This window comes from Neopsephotus bourkii, unplaced genomic scaffold, assembly GCF_033783945.1.
Source record: "Neopsephotus bourkii isolate Nb327-2 ecotype Australia unplaced genomic scaffold, CSIRO-AGI_Nbou_v1 NB_1825, whole genome shotgun sequence".
Lineage (NCBI taxonomy): Eukaryota > Metazoa > Chordata > Aves > Psittaciformes > Psittacidae > Neopsephotus > Neopsephotus bourkii.
The window spans coordinates 7456886-7469831 of record NW_026902298.1 but is presented as its reverse complement, the minus strand read 5'-3'; the positions used below and the strand labels follow the sequence as shown (position 1 = coordinate 7469831).

At 45.9% G+C, this 12946-nt stretch overlaps 1 protein-coding gene across 4 annotated transcripts in view; it reads right to left on the bottom strand.

Moving 5' to 3' along the window:
* Positions 1-1652: 1652 nt before the first annotated feature.
* Positions 1653-12946, bottom strand: part of ABTB2 (ankyrin repeat and BTB domain containing 2) — a 146030-nt gene continuing 134736 nt past the window's right edge. For all 4 annotated transcript variants that reach the window (XM_061343505.1, XM_061343506.1, XM_061343503.1 and 1 more), the window contains 10 exons: positions 12029-12122; positions 10645-10780; positions 8854-9080; positions 7681-7859; positions 6794-6899; positions 6585-6687; positions 5874-5964; positions 3988-4056; positions 3256-3369; positions 1653-1981 (listed from right to left, as the gene is read on the bottom strand). In XM_061343505.1, the coding sequence (XP_061199489.1) occupies positions 1784-1981; positions 3256-3369; positions 3988-4056; positions 5874-5964; positions 6585-6687; positions 6794-6899; positions 7681-7859; positions 8854-9080; positions 10645-10780; positions 12029-12122 (1317 nt within the window). In that variant the 3' untranslated portion in view covers positions 1653-1783. The remainder of the gene's footprint in view (positions 1982-3255; positions 3370-3987; positions 4057-5873; positions 5965-6584; positions 6688-6793; positions 6900-7680; positions 7860-8853; positions 9081-10644; positions 10781-12028; positions 12123-12946) is intronic.

Sequence of the window (12946 nt, the reverse complement as noted above, 5' to 3'; positions counted from 1 at the left end):
CACCTAAAGCACAAACTGGAGTGTGCCCTGACCAACTTGTGTTGGTTTAACTGAGCCTGGACTAACAGCTTTTATCTGTGCATGCAGTCTGCATCTCGTGTAAATACTTGAGGAGTTGAGGGTACATGAGGTTTTGATGGATGTGTTGGGAGATGCTGTTGTTTGTTCTCCTTCCCTTCATCTACCTAAGCCATGGCTGTGTTGTGCTTTGGAACTTGGGCCCAGCTGAACCCCCTCCTTCCAGTGTGTTTAGTTATTAATGGTGGGATTTTAAGCAGTAGCTCTCCACTGCCCACTTGGCTTCCTCTTCCCCCTCACCCACCTAAACCAAATGATGAGCAAATGCTTTTGGGGGCTGCTAACAAAGAGCAGTGGGAATATCTGAAGCTCTTTCCTTAAAGCTACTGGTAAGAGCAAGGTGTGGTTTTATACAACTGCCTCCTGTGGTGGGGATTATTTAAAGCGCACTCAAAACCACTGTTTCAGACTCAGAACTGTAGATGGAACCATTTCCTTCTGGTTCTCCAAAGACAGCTAGGACGTGGCCTAGAGTGAGTAATCCTGGAGCAGAAAGGGAACAAAGGGATGATGGACTCTTGGGCATCCGAGCTGAGGTATCTTTAGTGTTGCTGCCTCAATGTAACTGAGCCCACCTTGAGGAACCAGCCAGGTATTCACTGTGCTCCCAAGTAGCATATCTGTGGAAAGAACATCATTCCATGGTGCAGTGGAATGGCTGTGGAAGCAGAGGCTGGAGTTCAGGGCTTCTAATCCCATATAGCTCCAGAGAGAGAACAAACCATCAAGTTACGTGTTCCTCTGGGTCCCAGGGAGACTTTTATTGCTATTTATGCTATTGGGTAGCTTTTTGGCATAGCACTAGCTCCTGCTACACCTGAGTCTTTTAGAAAGCATCTCTTACGGTGTCAGCTCTCACATATAATGCTCAGAAACAGGTTTCTAAGGTAGAAGTGACTGGGGCTATCAAACCCTGGTAGTGAAGGGGTAGAGTGTCTCATCTTCCCTCATTGAGATGGATCCATATTTACAACTAGCACAGTGAAACTATGGTATAAAAATACAATCCCCCCCAATTCTCCCCTCCCTGCCCCAGCTCAGTTCTTCATCCTGGATTTAAACAGTGAGTAATTTCAGAGTTAGGATTAGTTTCTACTCAGCTTTGAACATCTACAAGATCTCTCTCTCAAGGTGCAAACAGGTTGGGGGAAAACTTACGTCAGTCTCTTGATGTATACAGATGCTGGTGTTTATTACTACAGTGAAGTAGTTGGTATGTGCCAGCCTCTGGGTTCAGATGGGTCACTGGCTGAATGGGCAGTGGTCTGTAGGGTTAGAAAACTCCTAGGCAGCCTTTGTACAAGTAAAAGATCTATGTGTATGAACTAGGTGGCCATTACGGTGTGCAGACAGACAAGACTACCTACTAGGTGCTGGGTCTAGGTCAGTTGCCTCCCTGCTCTACAGCCCTGCACTGTGCTTGTGTGAATGGCAGCGTTGATCTTCCCTTCGGTTCAGGTTCTTCGCTTGCAGCCTCAGTTCCTGTTTGTGCTGTGACAGTGTTTCTGTGACAGTAGTAGCACAGAGAAGCCAACTCCCCCCTGGTCAGTGGGACGAGGCTCAGCCCCTGGGTGCCTGGGGGTGTCTGTTGTAGGGGACTTTCAGCAAGATCCAGAAGGCAAACAGGAAAGCCCCAGCTCTGCCTGACAGCACCTCCCTGTGCACACTGAACCAGTGCTCCTGCCACTGCCTTGCTCCTGCTCCTTCACACCCGGGAGGTGACGTACACGGAGTGCAGGCGGGCGGCCAGGGCTGTCTGCAAGTCCCGCAGTGGCTCCAGGCCTTGCACTTTGCTGTTCCTGCTGTAGATGAGCTGCTTGAATGAGTCCTGCTCCAGCAGAGAGCTCATGTGTTTGAGGAAGAAGCCTTCACAAAACGAGGCAAGTTCAGGTGCGTTGTGAATCTGCAGAGGAGAGAAGATGAGTTAAGTCTTTCCTGCCTGGCACAGACCCAAAGGACATGCCTGAGCTTCTTATTTCTAGTGCTCTTCCCTTTGATAGTTTCTAAGAAAAAGGATGACAAGAACAGTGGAAAAATGCTTTGAGGGTAGGACCCTTGATGGCTGATCATTTCCTTTGGTGCTTTTTGCAGGCACAGGTGTGTGCAGGGAGGCATTGAAGCAGCTTTAATTCCTTCCCTGATGGCCTGCACTCCAGCCTTTTCCTCTTAAAGGAGCAGAGAGCAGCTGCTGCTGAAGTGGCCAAGGTACATGTTTAACTGTGAGAGCTGGGAGTTCCTGTGCTGCAGCATGAAGCACCGCACGGCCAGATGGCACACACAGCTCAGGGCAATCGGAACACGGTTCATAGGGTGGGAGCTGAACCCCTGGAGGAAGGAGCTGCATGTAGAGCAATAGGGATGTTACACTTCTAAACCATGTGAGGTGGATTTGTGGCTCTGATCTGGCTCCCTCTGCTTCAGAACCAGTGGGGGCAGCTCAGTAATAACAGCACGATGAAACTCAATTTCAGGATTAAATGTGTGCATGTTCCCCTCTCTGTTTCTGGGAACTCTGTGCAAATAGTAATTCAAGGAAAAGCAGTGAAGGCCAGGAGGGAATGCTCCCTTCCCCCTCTACCACTACATACTGTTAAACCGTAGGGCCTGAAAGAAACCAGCCTGAGTTCTATGGGAAGAGTGGTCCAATGTGAGCATCACGAATTGAAAAGGATCCCTGTGACCCAAAGGGGACGCAAAGTAACCAGGCACATCATCATCAGCCCTGTGTGTGCGTGTCTTTAAGGGATCTGCCCCTGCAAACTTTGAGGAACGGCATTGTGTTTTCTCTCTGATTTTGCTGATAATGTGGGTAATTTGCTATAGAGGTGACAGTCAGAGTGCTAGGAAGGGTTTACTTAGTTGTTGTAGGATGATCCACTGCCCCTGCTGCTGCGAGGATTTGAATCCCTTGGGCTTTGCTGCTGTTGCTGTATCAGCCTGCTAAGACACGTCTCCCCTGCTCTGCAGGGATCTGCATCCATTTCATGTGTGATTGCTTTAGACAGGGAACACACTGGGGCCACGCAGGATGGCTTTAACACATCTCACTTGTGGCTGGGGCAGTCACTAGCAGAGCAGTGCCCACTCTGGGCCTGTTGTATTTGGTTTCTAAAACTAGCCTGCAGAAAGCCTGCCTGCTGCTGCAGTGTGATTCCCACACGACAGTTGGACACGTACCTTTGCATATTTATAGATGTTAACAGAGTTCTCCATGCTGATCGTCTGGGCACAGAGGATTTCACAGTGTCTCTGGAGGCCGTCCAGTTGAAACAGGCTGGCAGCCGACAACAGCTATCAGGACAAGAGAGAAGCTATTTGAGCTCATGAGCCTTGAAAGGCTTAGGGAGGCAAACAGACAGGTTTGACGGTTTCCTCTCTGAATGATCTCCTCCCTGTTTTAATGGCCAAGTCCTCATGAAAGAGCAGAAAGGCCACTCTATGCCTAGTTAAAGCAGCAGATTTCCCCTCCTAGCAAAGGCTTGCTGCTCCTGCAGGAAGTGTTATTTGTGCTGCGCTGTCACCATGACATAGGAGCTATAGACAGCTCAAAGCCCCCTTTCCTCTCTGAAAAAAATAGTTGTGTGTAGTCTTTAGCTTCAAGCTTGAATTTCATCAGAATACTCGTGACTGAGCAGCATTGTAAAAGGGCCTATTTGTAACTCAGGGTACCAAAAGCTCTGTAGCAATTTCCCTCCCTGCTGCTGTGCCCTCCCCAGCATCTGACTGACATAAGAAACCATAATTGGTAGTTGTTATTTCCCAGCAATGATATTTTGAAACTTTAAGCTCATTTCAAAGTGTTAAATACACTCCTAGATTGGAAGCTCGCTGTTAGCTCCTGGATTTTGCCTTTCAAGCTCTGTTTATGCCCCAGTGCACTTGGCAAGACTCAGAAGGAAAAACTCTCACCTCTAAGATATCAGTGGTGGGAATTTCCATGGATTCTGTTCCTCCATAGTATAAATACTGCATCAGCATCTGAAATGGGGAGAGAGCCAGGATGAAGCTGTTATCACGGAAGGCGCAAGGGGCTGTGAGTGGCTGCGCTCCCCTTCCTGAGCAGGCAGGAGCCGTGGGGTGTGCTGGCTCTCGCCTCTGCTGCTGGGCTTTTCTTTCTAGTGTTGCAAATCTGCTGCTTTCCAATGCTCTTTTCTTCCTCAGGCTCTGAAAAGAGCCCTGGTGAGGGTTTGATGCTGAGGGTGACAGCGTGTCTCTGGGCAACACGGATGTCCTTGTAAAACTGTCTTGGATCCGGTCTGGGTAAGCCTTGCAGGCAGGTCACACACCGAGCTGCCAGCTAGAGCTCCAGCACTGCAACTGCCACACCATGAGCATGTGTGTCCCGGGGACCTCCCAGCCGCTTGCCTCCCCTGCTGAGCTTCTAATCAGCTTCCAGCCCCCCATCAGGGCCAGAGGAAAAGGCCTAATTGTTTGCAGGGAGAGCAAGAGGCAGCTTCTGCTCTTTGATGTACATGAGCACACCCCAGTGAAACGGTACTGGCTTATCTAGGAAATGATTAGGTTTGGTGTTGGAAAGAGAAGTCATTCCAGTGACCTGGGTGCAGTGTAAGCAGGTGTGGGGACTGTGCTGTGCCATTTCTAACAGTGGTGGGAACAGAACTAAGCTGCTCTTTTTGTAATTGCCTTATTTGTATAATAGAATTACAGGGAGAAAAGCTGCTTTCCAGCAGAGCTCTAAGCAGAACTTAGATCTCTGGTGGCTCAGCATCCTCTGTGCACCATAATTGAAATTGCTGTAGAATGCCATCAGCTTGTCTGATTTTCACTGTCAAATTGTTTAATTCTGTGAAGTATTTCTCTGCTTTAATTGAGATCCTTTGCACTCTCCAGTGAAGCAAAAGTTCATCTTTAGAGACCTTTTGATGTCAAAATGTTGTTTAAGGAGGTTTGTTTCAATACCCTCAGTTACATTTTCTTGTTTTCTGTCATGTCCTGAGCTGCAAAATTTGGATGTCTCCCCTGCAGCATGAAACTTGTATAACCCCTTTTAGGCAGAACGGGGATGTTCTCAGGGTCAACTGCATTCCCTCTGCGTGAGATGACAGTGCTGCTGACCAACAGCTTTGCTGTTTTGTTTGCTTATAAAAAGAGAAGGAAAAGCCTCAGCCCTGAAGTGATACAGTTACAGAACCTGTTCTGCACCTCAGATCTCCCTGTTCCCTACCTTTTTTCCAAGCCTGAAATACAGATCTGGGAGGCTGGAACAGCTCCACTATGGCATTTCACAGACTTGTTTTTTGCCTTGGGTGCGTGTTCAGTAACGTGTTTTCTCTCCATCATGAATGAACCTCCCTTAGGTCCATTAGATATGGAGATGTCATAAAAACAAAGTGCAAGTCTCATTTCTGAGCCTTTCTTGAAAGGAGCACCACTGATTGCTGATCATCTGATTCGAATTGATACGAAGCCTGGCAGCCCACCTCTTGCTGTAAGTTTACCTTTTGCTTAGCACAGCATGAAGATGGTGCTGTAAGAGGTATGGAAATGGTGTCTTACAAGTGTAAAATTACTTCAAGTAGCAGACTAGTTTCTCCTGCTTTAGGGAGGAGTCAGCTGCCTAGGAAGAGAGTAAGAATACAGGCTGGAGGCTTCTGTTTTGAGGTTGGTTCTACCTGAAGAGTTTTGACAAAGATCAAAATATTCCTGAAATACTGGTATGTTGAAGTGAACTCCACCTCTACTCGTAAATTAGCCCTGATATTAAGCTCTGGCTTAATCTTGGCTTCCAAGTATGTGAGAAGATGAAAATAATAAAGAAAAGGTAAGATACATACCTTGAAAATGTTGTATTTCATATCACTGATTTCGACAGTCTTACTGCCATGGCTGTCGTGTTCTGTTTTATTGGTCATGAGCGTCTTAAACCTGAGAATGGTTTTAATAGGTTTCTGTGTTAGTGCATCACGTATTCATTGCCTATTGACAAACAGCCTAAGCCAGGGGAAAATAAAGCTCCTTCCCTCTTCTTTGCAAGTTGACAATTAAAACCTTTCAATTCAATTCCAGTTTAGAACTTAAGAGACAACTTAACCTGTAAATTTCTTGGGCCTGATCCAGTCCCACCCTATAGTAGTTGCAAACCACTGTTACTATGCCAGTAACACAGAAACTGATCACTGCAAGCTGGAGCAAGTGTACCTCTAGCTAGCAGACTGTGAGAGGGGGCATGGAAAGGCAGCGAATGGCTGGTCATGTGCACTCCAACTCCTATAAGAGTTGCTAGGGATAATTACTGGTTAGTTTATGTCAGTAGAGCTCTGAGAATCTGTAACACTTATTAAAAGTGGCTTAGAAACTCATCTTTACTTTCCTACTATTCTTAACAGCAGTAAAGATCATATGGCTGGTCCTGCAGACCTGAGTTATGGTCTGTTGTCTGTATCCTTCACAGCTGCCTTACTGCAATGAGGAATGAGAGCTGGAAACACAGATGAGTCTAAAGGGTCAAACCTTCCTCTAACACTTAGCTGTGAAAATCAACTCACCTGTTGGATGCAGTAACCAGCAGGACTTTGTGTGCATAAAACAGCTTTCCTTCTACTAAAAAAGTTACATCAGACATTTCCTTGTTGTTTAGGAAGTGAGGATCTGTTGGGGTAAGGGGAAAAAAATAAAGAGGGTGAATATTCTTTGAAACTGTGGATGCTAAAAGCCAAACATCACAAGAACTTTACTGTTGAGGCGAGCCTCTTACCCAGCCGAGCTGGCAGTGTCTTCCGGATCTCGGGAATGCTGGGTATTGGACTGCTGCCATAGCAGTGGGTGAAGATGGATGCAAGCTGCTGATTGATGGAATCATTCTGTATGGAGGATAGAACAGGAATCATCAATTGGCACTTCACATGGAGCGCGTTTCAAACATGCTGTAACAGCTCATTTGAGGCTCATAGCAACTGCACTCTGCAAGAACAACCTCCCAACAGAGTAACTGCCCAGTTATATCTTGCTTTTCATTTCAAGGACAGTACAGTGTACACTGTAGTGAGCAACTACAGAGGTACCTGGAGTATGTACTCTTCAGTCTCCCCTGTCTGTGCATTACAACTGTATTCCCTCTACATTTGGAGGGCAGGCATTCCCCTCCTAACTCAAAGGGCAGCAGCCTCTTGGGGGAGAACATGGTAGAGACCGGGTGAACTTACATGCAAAATGGGACAGCTAAAATAGAGAACAGGTTTGTTCTAGACATACACGAAGGGCAAGGAAAAAACAGTCATAGGCAACATTTAAATAAAAGAAAAAAGTAGATGGGAAATGTCACTGGACAAAAGCATTGTTCAGAAAACTGCTAGGAGATACTACTTGGATAACCTGAGTTTCCCAGTGCTGTATTGGTCACTCTTCCTGTTATGTTGACAGGGTTTCAGAACCAGTTGCTGAACTGGACTTTAACAGAATCACTTGTGCTTCTGTTGAAATTAATTTATTTACTGTGATGGCCGCATATGAATTTAGATAAATACTATCAGGATCATTTTCATACCCTAACTCAATAGGGATTTTGCATGGGCATTCACTCATCAATGTGCTGCCTTGTACAACAGCAAAATCCAAACGCTTTGTTACAAAACTAGTAATTACCTTGCTGGTTTTGAGGATATCGAACATGAGCTGCAGCCCTTCATTAACCAGCTCTTCATTGTAGTCCTCTTCTTTAATGGTGACAAATTCCCGGAGGAGGGTCTGTACAACTGAGTAACGGGACTGGTAGAAGGTTGTCCGTAGTGACTCAATCCACACGTGGAGTTTCCATGGGACTCCTGTAGCCACAGCAAAAAGGACAGTGAAAGATGATGATTTGCTGAGGTACCTGTGAGTAGACTGTCCTGCTGCTATTACTACCACTTTGCAGCACTGAAGTAGACTTGTACCTACATCCTAACAAGAAATACATTTCTTTGTCTTACGAAAGATAACTGAACTGCGTCATTAACAGTGACTTATCTAGGAAAAGATCGTACCAGGACCAGAGACCCCCTATTGTGTATTTAGCTTCATAGAATCATAGAATTATAGAATAGTTAGGGTTGGAAAGGACCTTAAGATCATCCAGTTCCAACCCCCCTGCCATGGGCAGGGACACCTCGCTCTAAACCTTATCACCCAAGGCCTCGTCCAACCTGGCCTTGAACGATGCCAGGGGTGGAGCATTCACAACCTCCCTGGGCAACCCATTCCAGTGCCTCACCACCCTAACAGGAAAGAATTTCCTCCTTATATCCAATCTAAACCTCCCCTGTTTAAGTTTTAATCCATTACCCCTTGTCCTATCACTACAGTCACAACTACAAAACAAATTTGAGCTGAACTTGTAAGAATTCCTAACCCTCCACAACCATGGTGTGAGGTCTTTCCTCCTAGTTACCTGTAACAATCTACACACACAAGCTTCAAAGCTTCTCTTTCCTACCTTTAGATCAAATCTGCTCTTTCACATTCAACCATTTAATCTGTCATGTTACCTCTTATTTTGAGACCAGCCTCTTTGAACAGTGAATTTTAGGTGTCAGAGTATCTGACAAAAAGACATGCCCCTTGCTTTTGAAACTTGGGAACAGAGGATCCAGCCAAAAATAAGGGAGGTCCTAGATCAGCAGGAATTTGAAAAGAACTTGTGAGGAGCCTTAAACACTTACATTAGACACCAGGTTCCTATAAGCTTGGGACAGTTGTGTAGTTGGGATTACAGATTCTTGTCCAAATGAAAGCTTTTTACACCTTAAATGAGCACAGTGCTTAAAACAAACCCCTTACCAAGTGCCCTGAGTTCCATGGTGATGTCGACGTAGCCATGCTCAGCACTGTAATACATGGCCTCCTGCAGAGCCTTCATTCTTGTTTTACACAGCCTGACTTGCCCCTCGCTGGAGCTGCCCTGGCTAGAGGTGTCACTCTCCACTCCCTCAGCTAAAATCTCCTCCAGGGAGAGGACATCACCCTTCACTTGCTGGGGCTGGGTCAGGAGCTTGCGCAGAACATTCCTGAGGAGGAAGAAGATACCACTTAGTAATAAATGAGATATCAACAACTGAGGCAGAACTGGGGTAATCTGGGTTTAGGGGGTCTGGCTTAATAGTATTTTCCTTCTCAAAGATATATTTCTAGTTGGCAATATGGAACAACATTTAAACTATTTCTCCTTATCTATGCTGCCTGCTGGAAATGGATGCCTTGGTAGCAAAGGCATGGAATACGCTCCTGTACTTCACTGGTACCAGAGCCTATTTCAGAGTGTTAGGGCAAAGTGGGTTTTATTGCAGTCTATACTACGGCATGGAAGCACACTTCCTTCTGCCAGGCTTGAGTGTGGTAACAGCTTAAGCTCTGAAGTAAGATTGTTGGAACTCCTTCTGTTTTCCCAAATGACCATCTTCAACCACTGTTACGTTGTTTTATTCAGACCCACTTCCTGGACATGCAGGACTATCTTTTGTTATGGTTTCTATTTACTGATACAGGCAGTGGCCACCAGTAAATCTTACTTCAGAGCTTAAGCTTTCTGGCTTTGAGTTTCACGGTTTACATGGTTAGATGTTGCAGAAGATTGTGGGAGGGGAAGAGAATTGGGAACAGAACAGTGTTTGTGTATTTCTACACTAAATAACTGCATTAGGCCATTCCAGCTTTGCAGAGTTTGGGCCTCATTTGGGCTTGGGCCATTTTCCCTGGTGTATCCAGATGTGCAGTGTACCTGCAGGGGCAGCTTTGGCACCACTGTAAAGCACAACTGTGTTCAAGCAAGGTAGCTGCCACTTACCACGCTAAGCTAGCTGTTGAGACCCTGTGGGTATCTCTCAGCCCATATACTTGGGCAGTTTCAGGCTGTTTGAATTGGCTTCTTACACGAATATTATTGTTCTGGGAACAGGATTTCTGGATGACTTTGTAAGTAATGTCTTATTTCTAAATAACTACCCTGAAAATTGGGTTGGAAAGCCCAGGCTGGCTCTTCAGCATTTTGATGACTGATCTCCTGGTCAGCCATCCAAAAACCAGAGATACAGTCAACTAAACTCTGCTGCAGGTTATTTTTACCACCTTAATGTGATTAGATTCTGTCTCAGAACATGAACCACAACCTCATAACCTACCCAGAGGTGGATCTTTGTCAGCTCTTGTATGGCTTAGCACCACCTCCTACTCTCTGTGCTGCTGCTCTAGACCAGCAAGTGAGAGAGTAAGAAAAAGCAAACAAAGATCTTTCTATTGTATTTTGTGTTTTAGTCTAAAATATAATCCCTTTCTTTTATCAGTTACAGTTGCTGAATAATGAAAGTCTTACATCATTTTCTTCTCCAAAGGGTGCAACAGTAACTACCAGTTTAAAGAATCTTTTGGTTCCCCAAAATGCTCAAAAGGCATTAGAATAGCCTGAGAAACTGTGCTGCACTAAAGAATGGCTGCTGTCAGGAGAGTCTTAACACAGTCTTCTGAACTGCCCACCCAGGGATTTGGGTAGAAGATGTAATATATAGTCACACAGGAATGCCTACAGTGCTAGCCTCAGGAAAACAAAACCTATTCTGAGCATGGACAGAGCTTTACCTGTGCCCGTGTGCAGCTGAGTGGCTGAAGCAGTTCATATCTTCATGCAGTGATGATGACATACCATTGACCTCTAGCATGCTCAGGAGTGGATCAGCTCCCCTACTCAGCAACAAGCTGACCAGCTCGTAGTTCCCTAGGAAAAATTGATAGAAACATAATGATTGCACATCTGTTACACCTCTTTGAAGCACATCACATAGGACTGATAACAGACACTGTACCAGCAACTTCTATGCTGCCAGCTGAGGCTTTCAGAGCATCCTGCAAGCATGGATTAGGCCTTATAATACCTCAGAGAGAGAAACTGAGCCACAAAGCACTTAAATTACTTAAGGCAGCACAATGTAGCCAGAATGAAAAGGGAAATAAACTGGTCTGGTGCTTTCAGTGCACACCAGCAGAGTTGTATGCAACCAGTTCAGCTAGATCAGAGTCTCAGCTGTTTGGCTGGTAGATGAGGTTGAGAGAAGGCCAGAAGGGAGCTCTTCTTTGCTGCACTCACTGGCCACAGCTTCATAAAATCACCCTGCAGCCAAGTATATTGGTTCAGGCCATGTTCAGCCAGGTCTCCTTTCCACCCCTTCATTAGATGTAGTAGTGAGCAGTGGCAGCAGACACAGCACAATGAGTATCTGTCATGGGGAGGGGAGGAAAGGCCACTTCTTATCCCTTCAATAAATCTTGGAACAGAGCAAGTCAGAGTCTTGTCTTCATAAATACACAGATATGAAGCAAAAAGAAATTAATGGAAAAACCAGAAACAGTTAGAGGTGAAAAGTGTTGAAAACCAACAGGTATTTTAGGCAGGCACAGACTTGCTCACAGAATGCTAAACTCTTCTGAGGACAGGTAGAAGAAATGTAGGATTTTACTTGTCTTTAAGAAATTAATGAAAAAAATCTTTATACAGCAGTTATTTTTCTTCAGGCTGACTTGAAATATGTTAATTTTTGCATCTGGAAGTTATTTAGATCCACAACATGCCTGGACTAGACAGTAGCTGGCTTATGTTTCTTGACAGTGCCCTGTGCGAAGGGGCTGTTCCAGTCATCTGTACTGGGGTGGCTGCTGGCAGGGGTAAGTGTTAGGACCAGTAGCAAAACAGGCACTCAGTGCCCATTAAGCTGCTGTCACATGCCAACAGCTGTTAGCTGCTGCCAACCCAGATGTGCTCCTACTTGTGTTTTAGAAATGAACAAAATACTGCCTTTTTAGTAGCCAGCTCACTGTGCTACCCGTTTCGTGTCTTTACTATACTTACAGTAGCTTAAATGCAGTGCAGAGTGGCTCCTAGCATGTTTTGCAGGCCCACACATGAACTGGTTGTGGTTATTCTGTGGTAGCAAAGAAACAGAGCATGTGGAGGCTGCACGGAGCTTACCTGCTGCTGAAGCCAGCTGAAGAGGAGTCTCAGCATAGTTGTCTTCACTGTTAACAGCAGAACCCTCGACGTGAGCACCAGCATCCAAGAGCAGCTGCAACACACACATCAAAGAGTTGAGAAAAGAGCAATTCAGCAGGACAAAACAGAAGAGGCTGTGTGTAAAACAGCAAACCAGCAGATTCACAGGGAAGGGTGCGTGCACACAAAGTGACCAGCTCAAAGGCTAAAGCAAAATATCTGTTACAAGGCAAATTTCTCTTGCATTTCCTTGCTCAGCCTAGGGCTAAAGACTCCACATGAATGTCAGGTTAGAGTTTTCTTCTTTCCTTTTCCTTTACTGTGCTTTCAGTATTGAGTTTGTGCTGGAAAGGCGCTCAGCTGGCAGCCAGGAGAACATCACCTTTTTGTTTTTGTTTGAATCTCCTTTATGAACACGGTTTTGCAATTGTAATTGCCCAACTCCAAAGAGCTCTGCAAGCAGAGCTTCTCCTCAGTGCAGGAAGTCCATCTTATTTAGTTTCATGCTGTGTGCAGGAAACAAGGTTCTTCCAGGGAATTAGCCCTGGGGGCCAAACATGCCTCTTGGTCTCTCTCGCCCAATGGAGCCTGTGTAAGGAGGCCCTGGCAGATGCAGTAACCTGCCATACTCACAGCTTGCTTTCAGTGGACACACTGAGCTGCTGGCAAGGGGGATCACCCCCAGCCAGATGAAGGGAGAGGATGATAGGGACCATTTCTAGCCAGGCAGGGCTGGCAGACAGCATTGGAGCACTCAAGAGCATGGATGTAGTGATAGGATAAGGGGTAATGGGTTCAGACTTGAACAGGGGAACAAAGTATACGCTGTGGGTGATGAGGTGCTGGCACAGGGTGCCCAGAGAAGCTGTGGCTGCCCCATCCCTGGCAGTGCTCAAG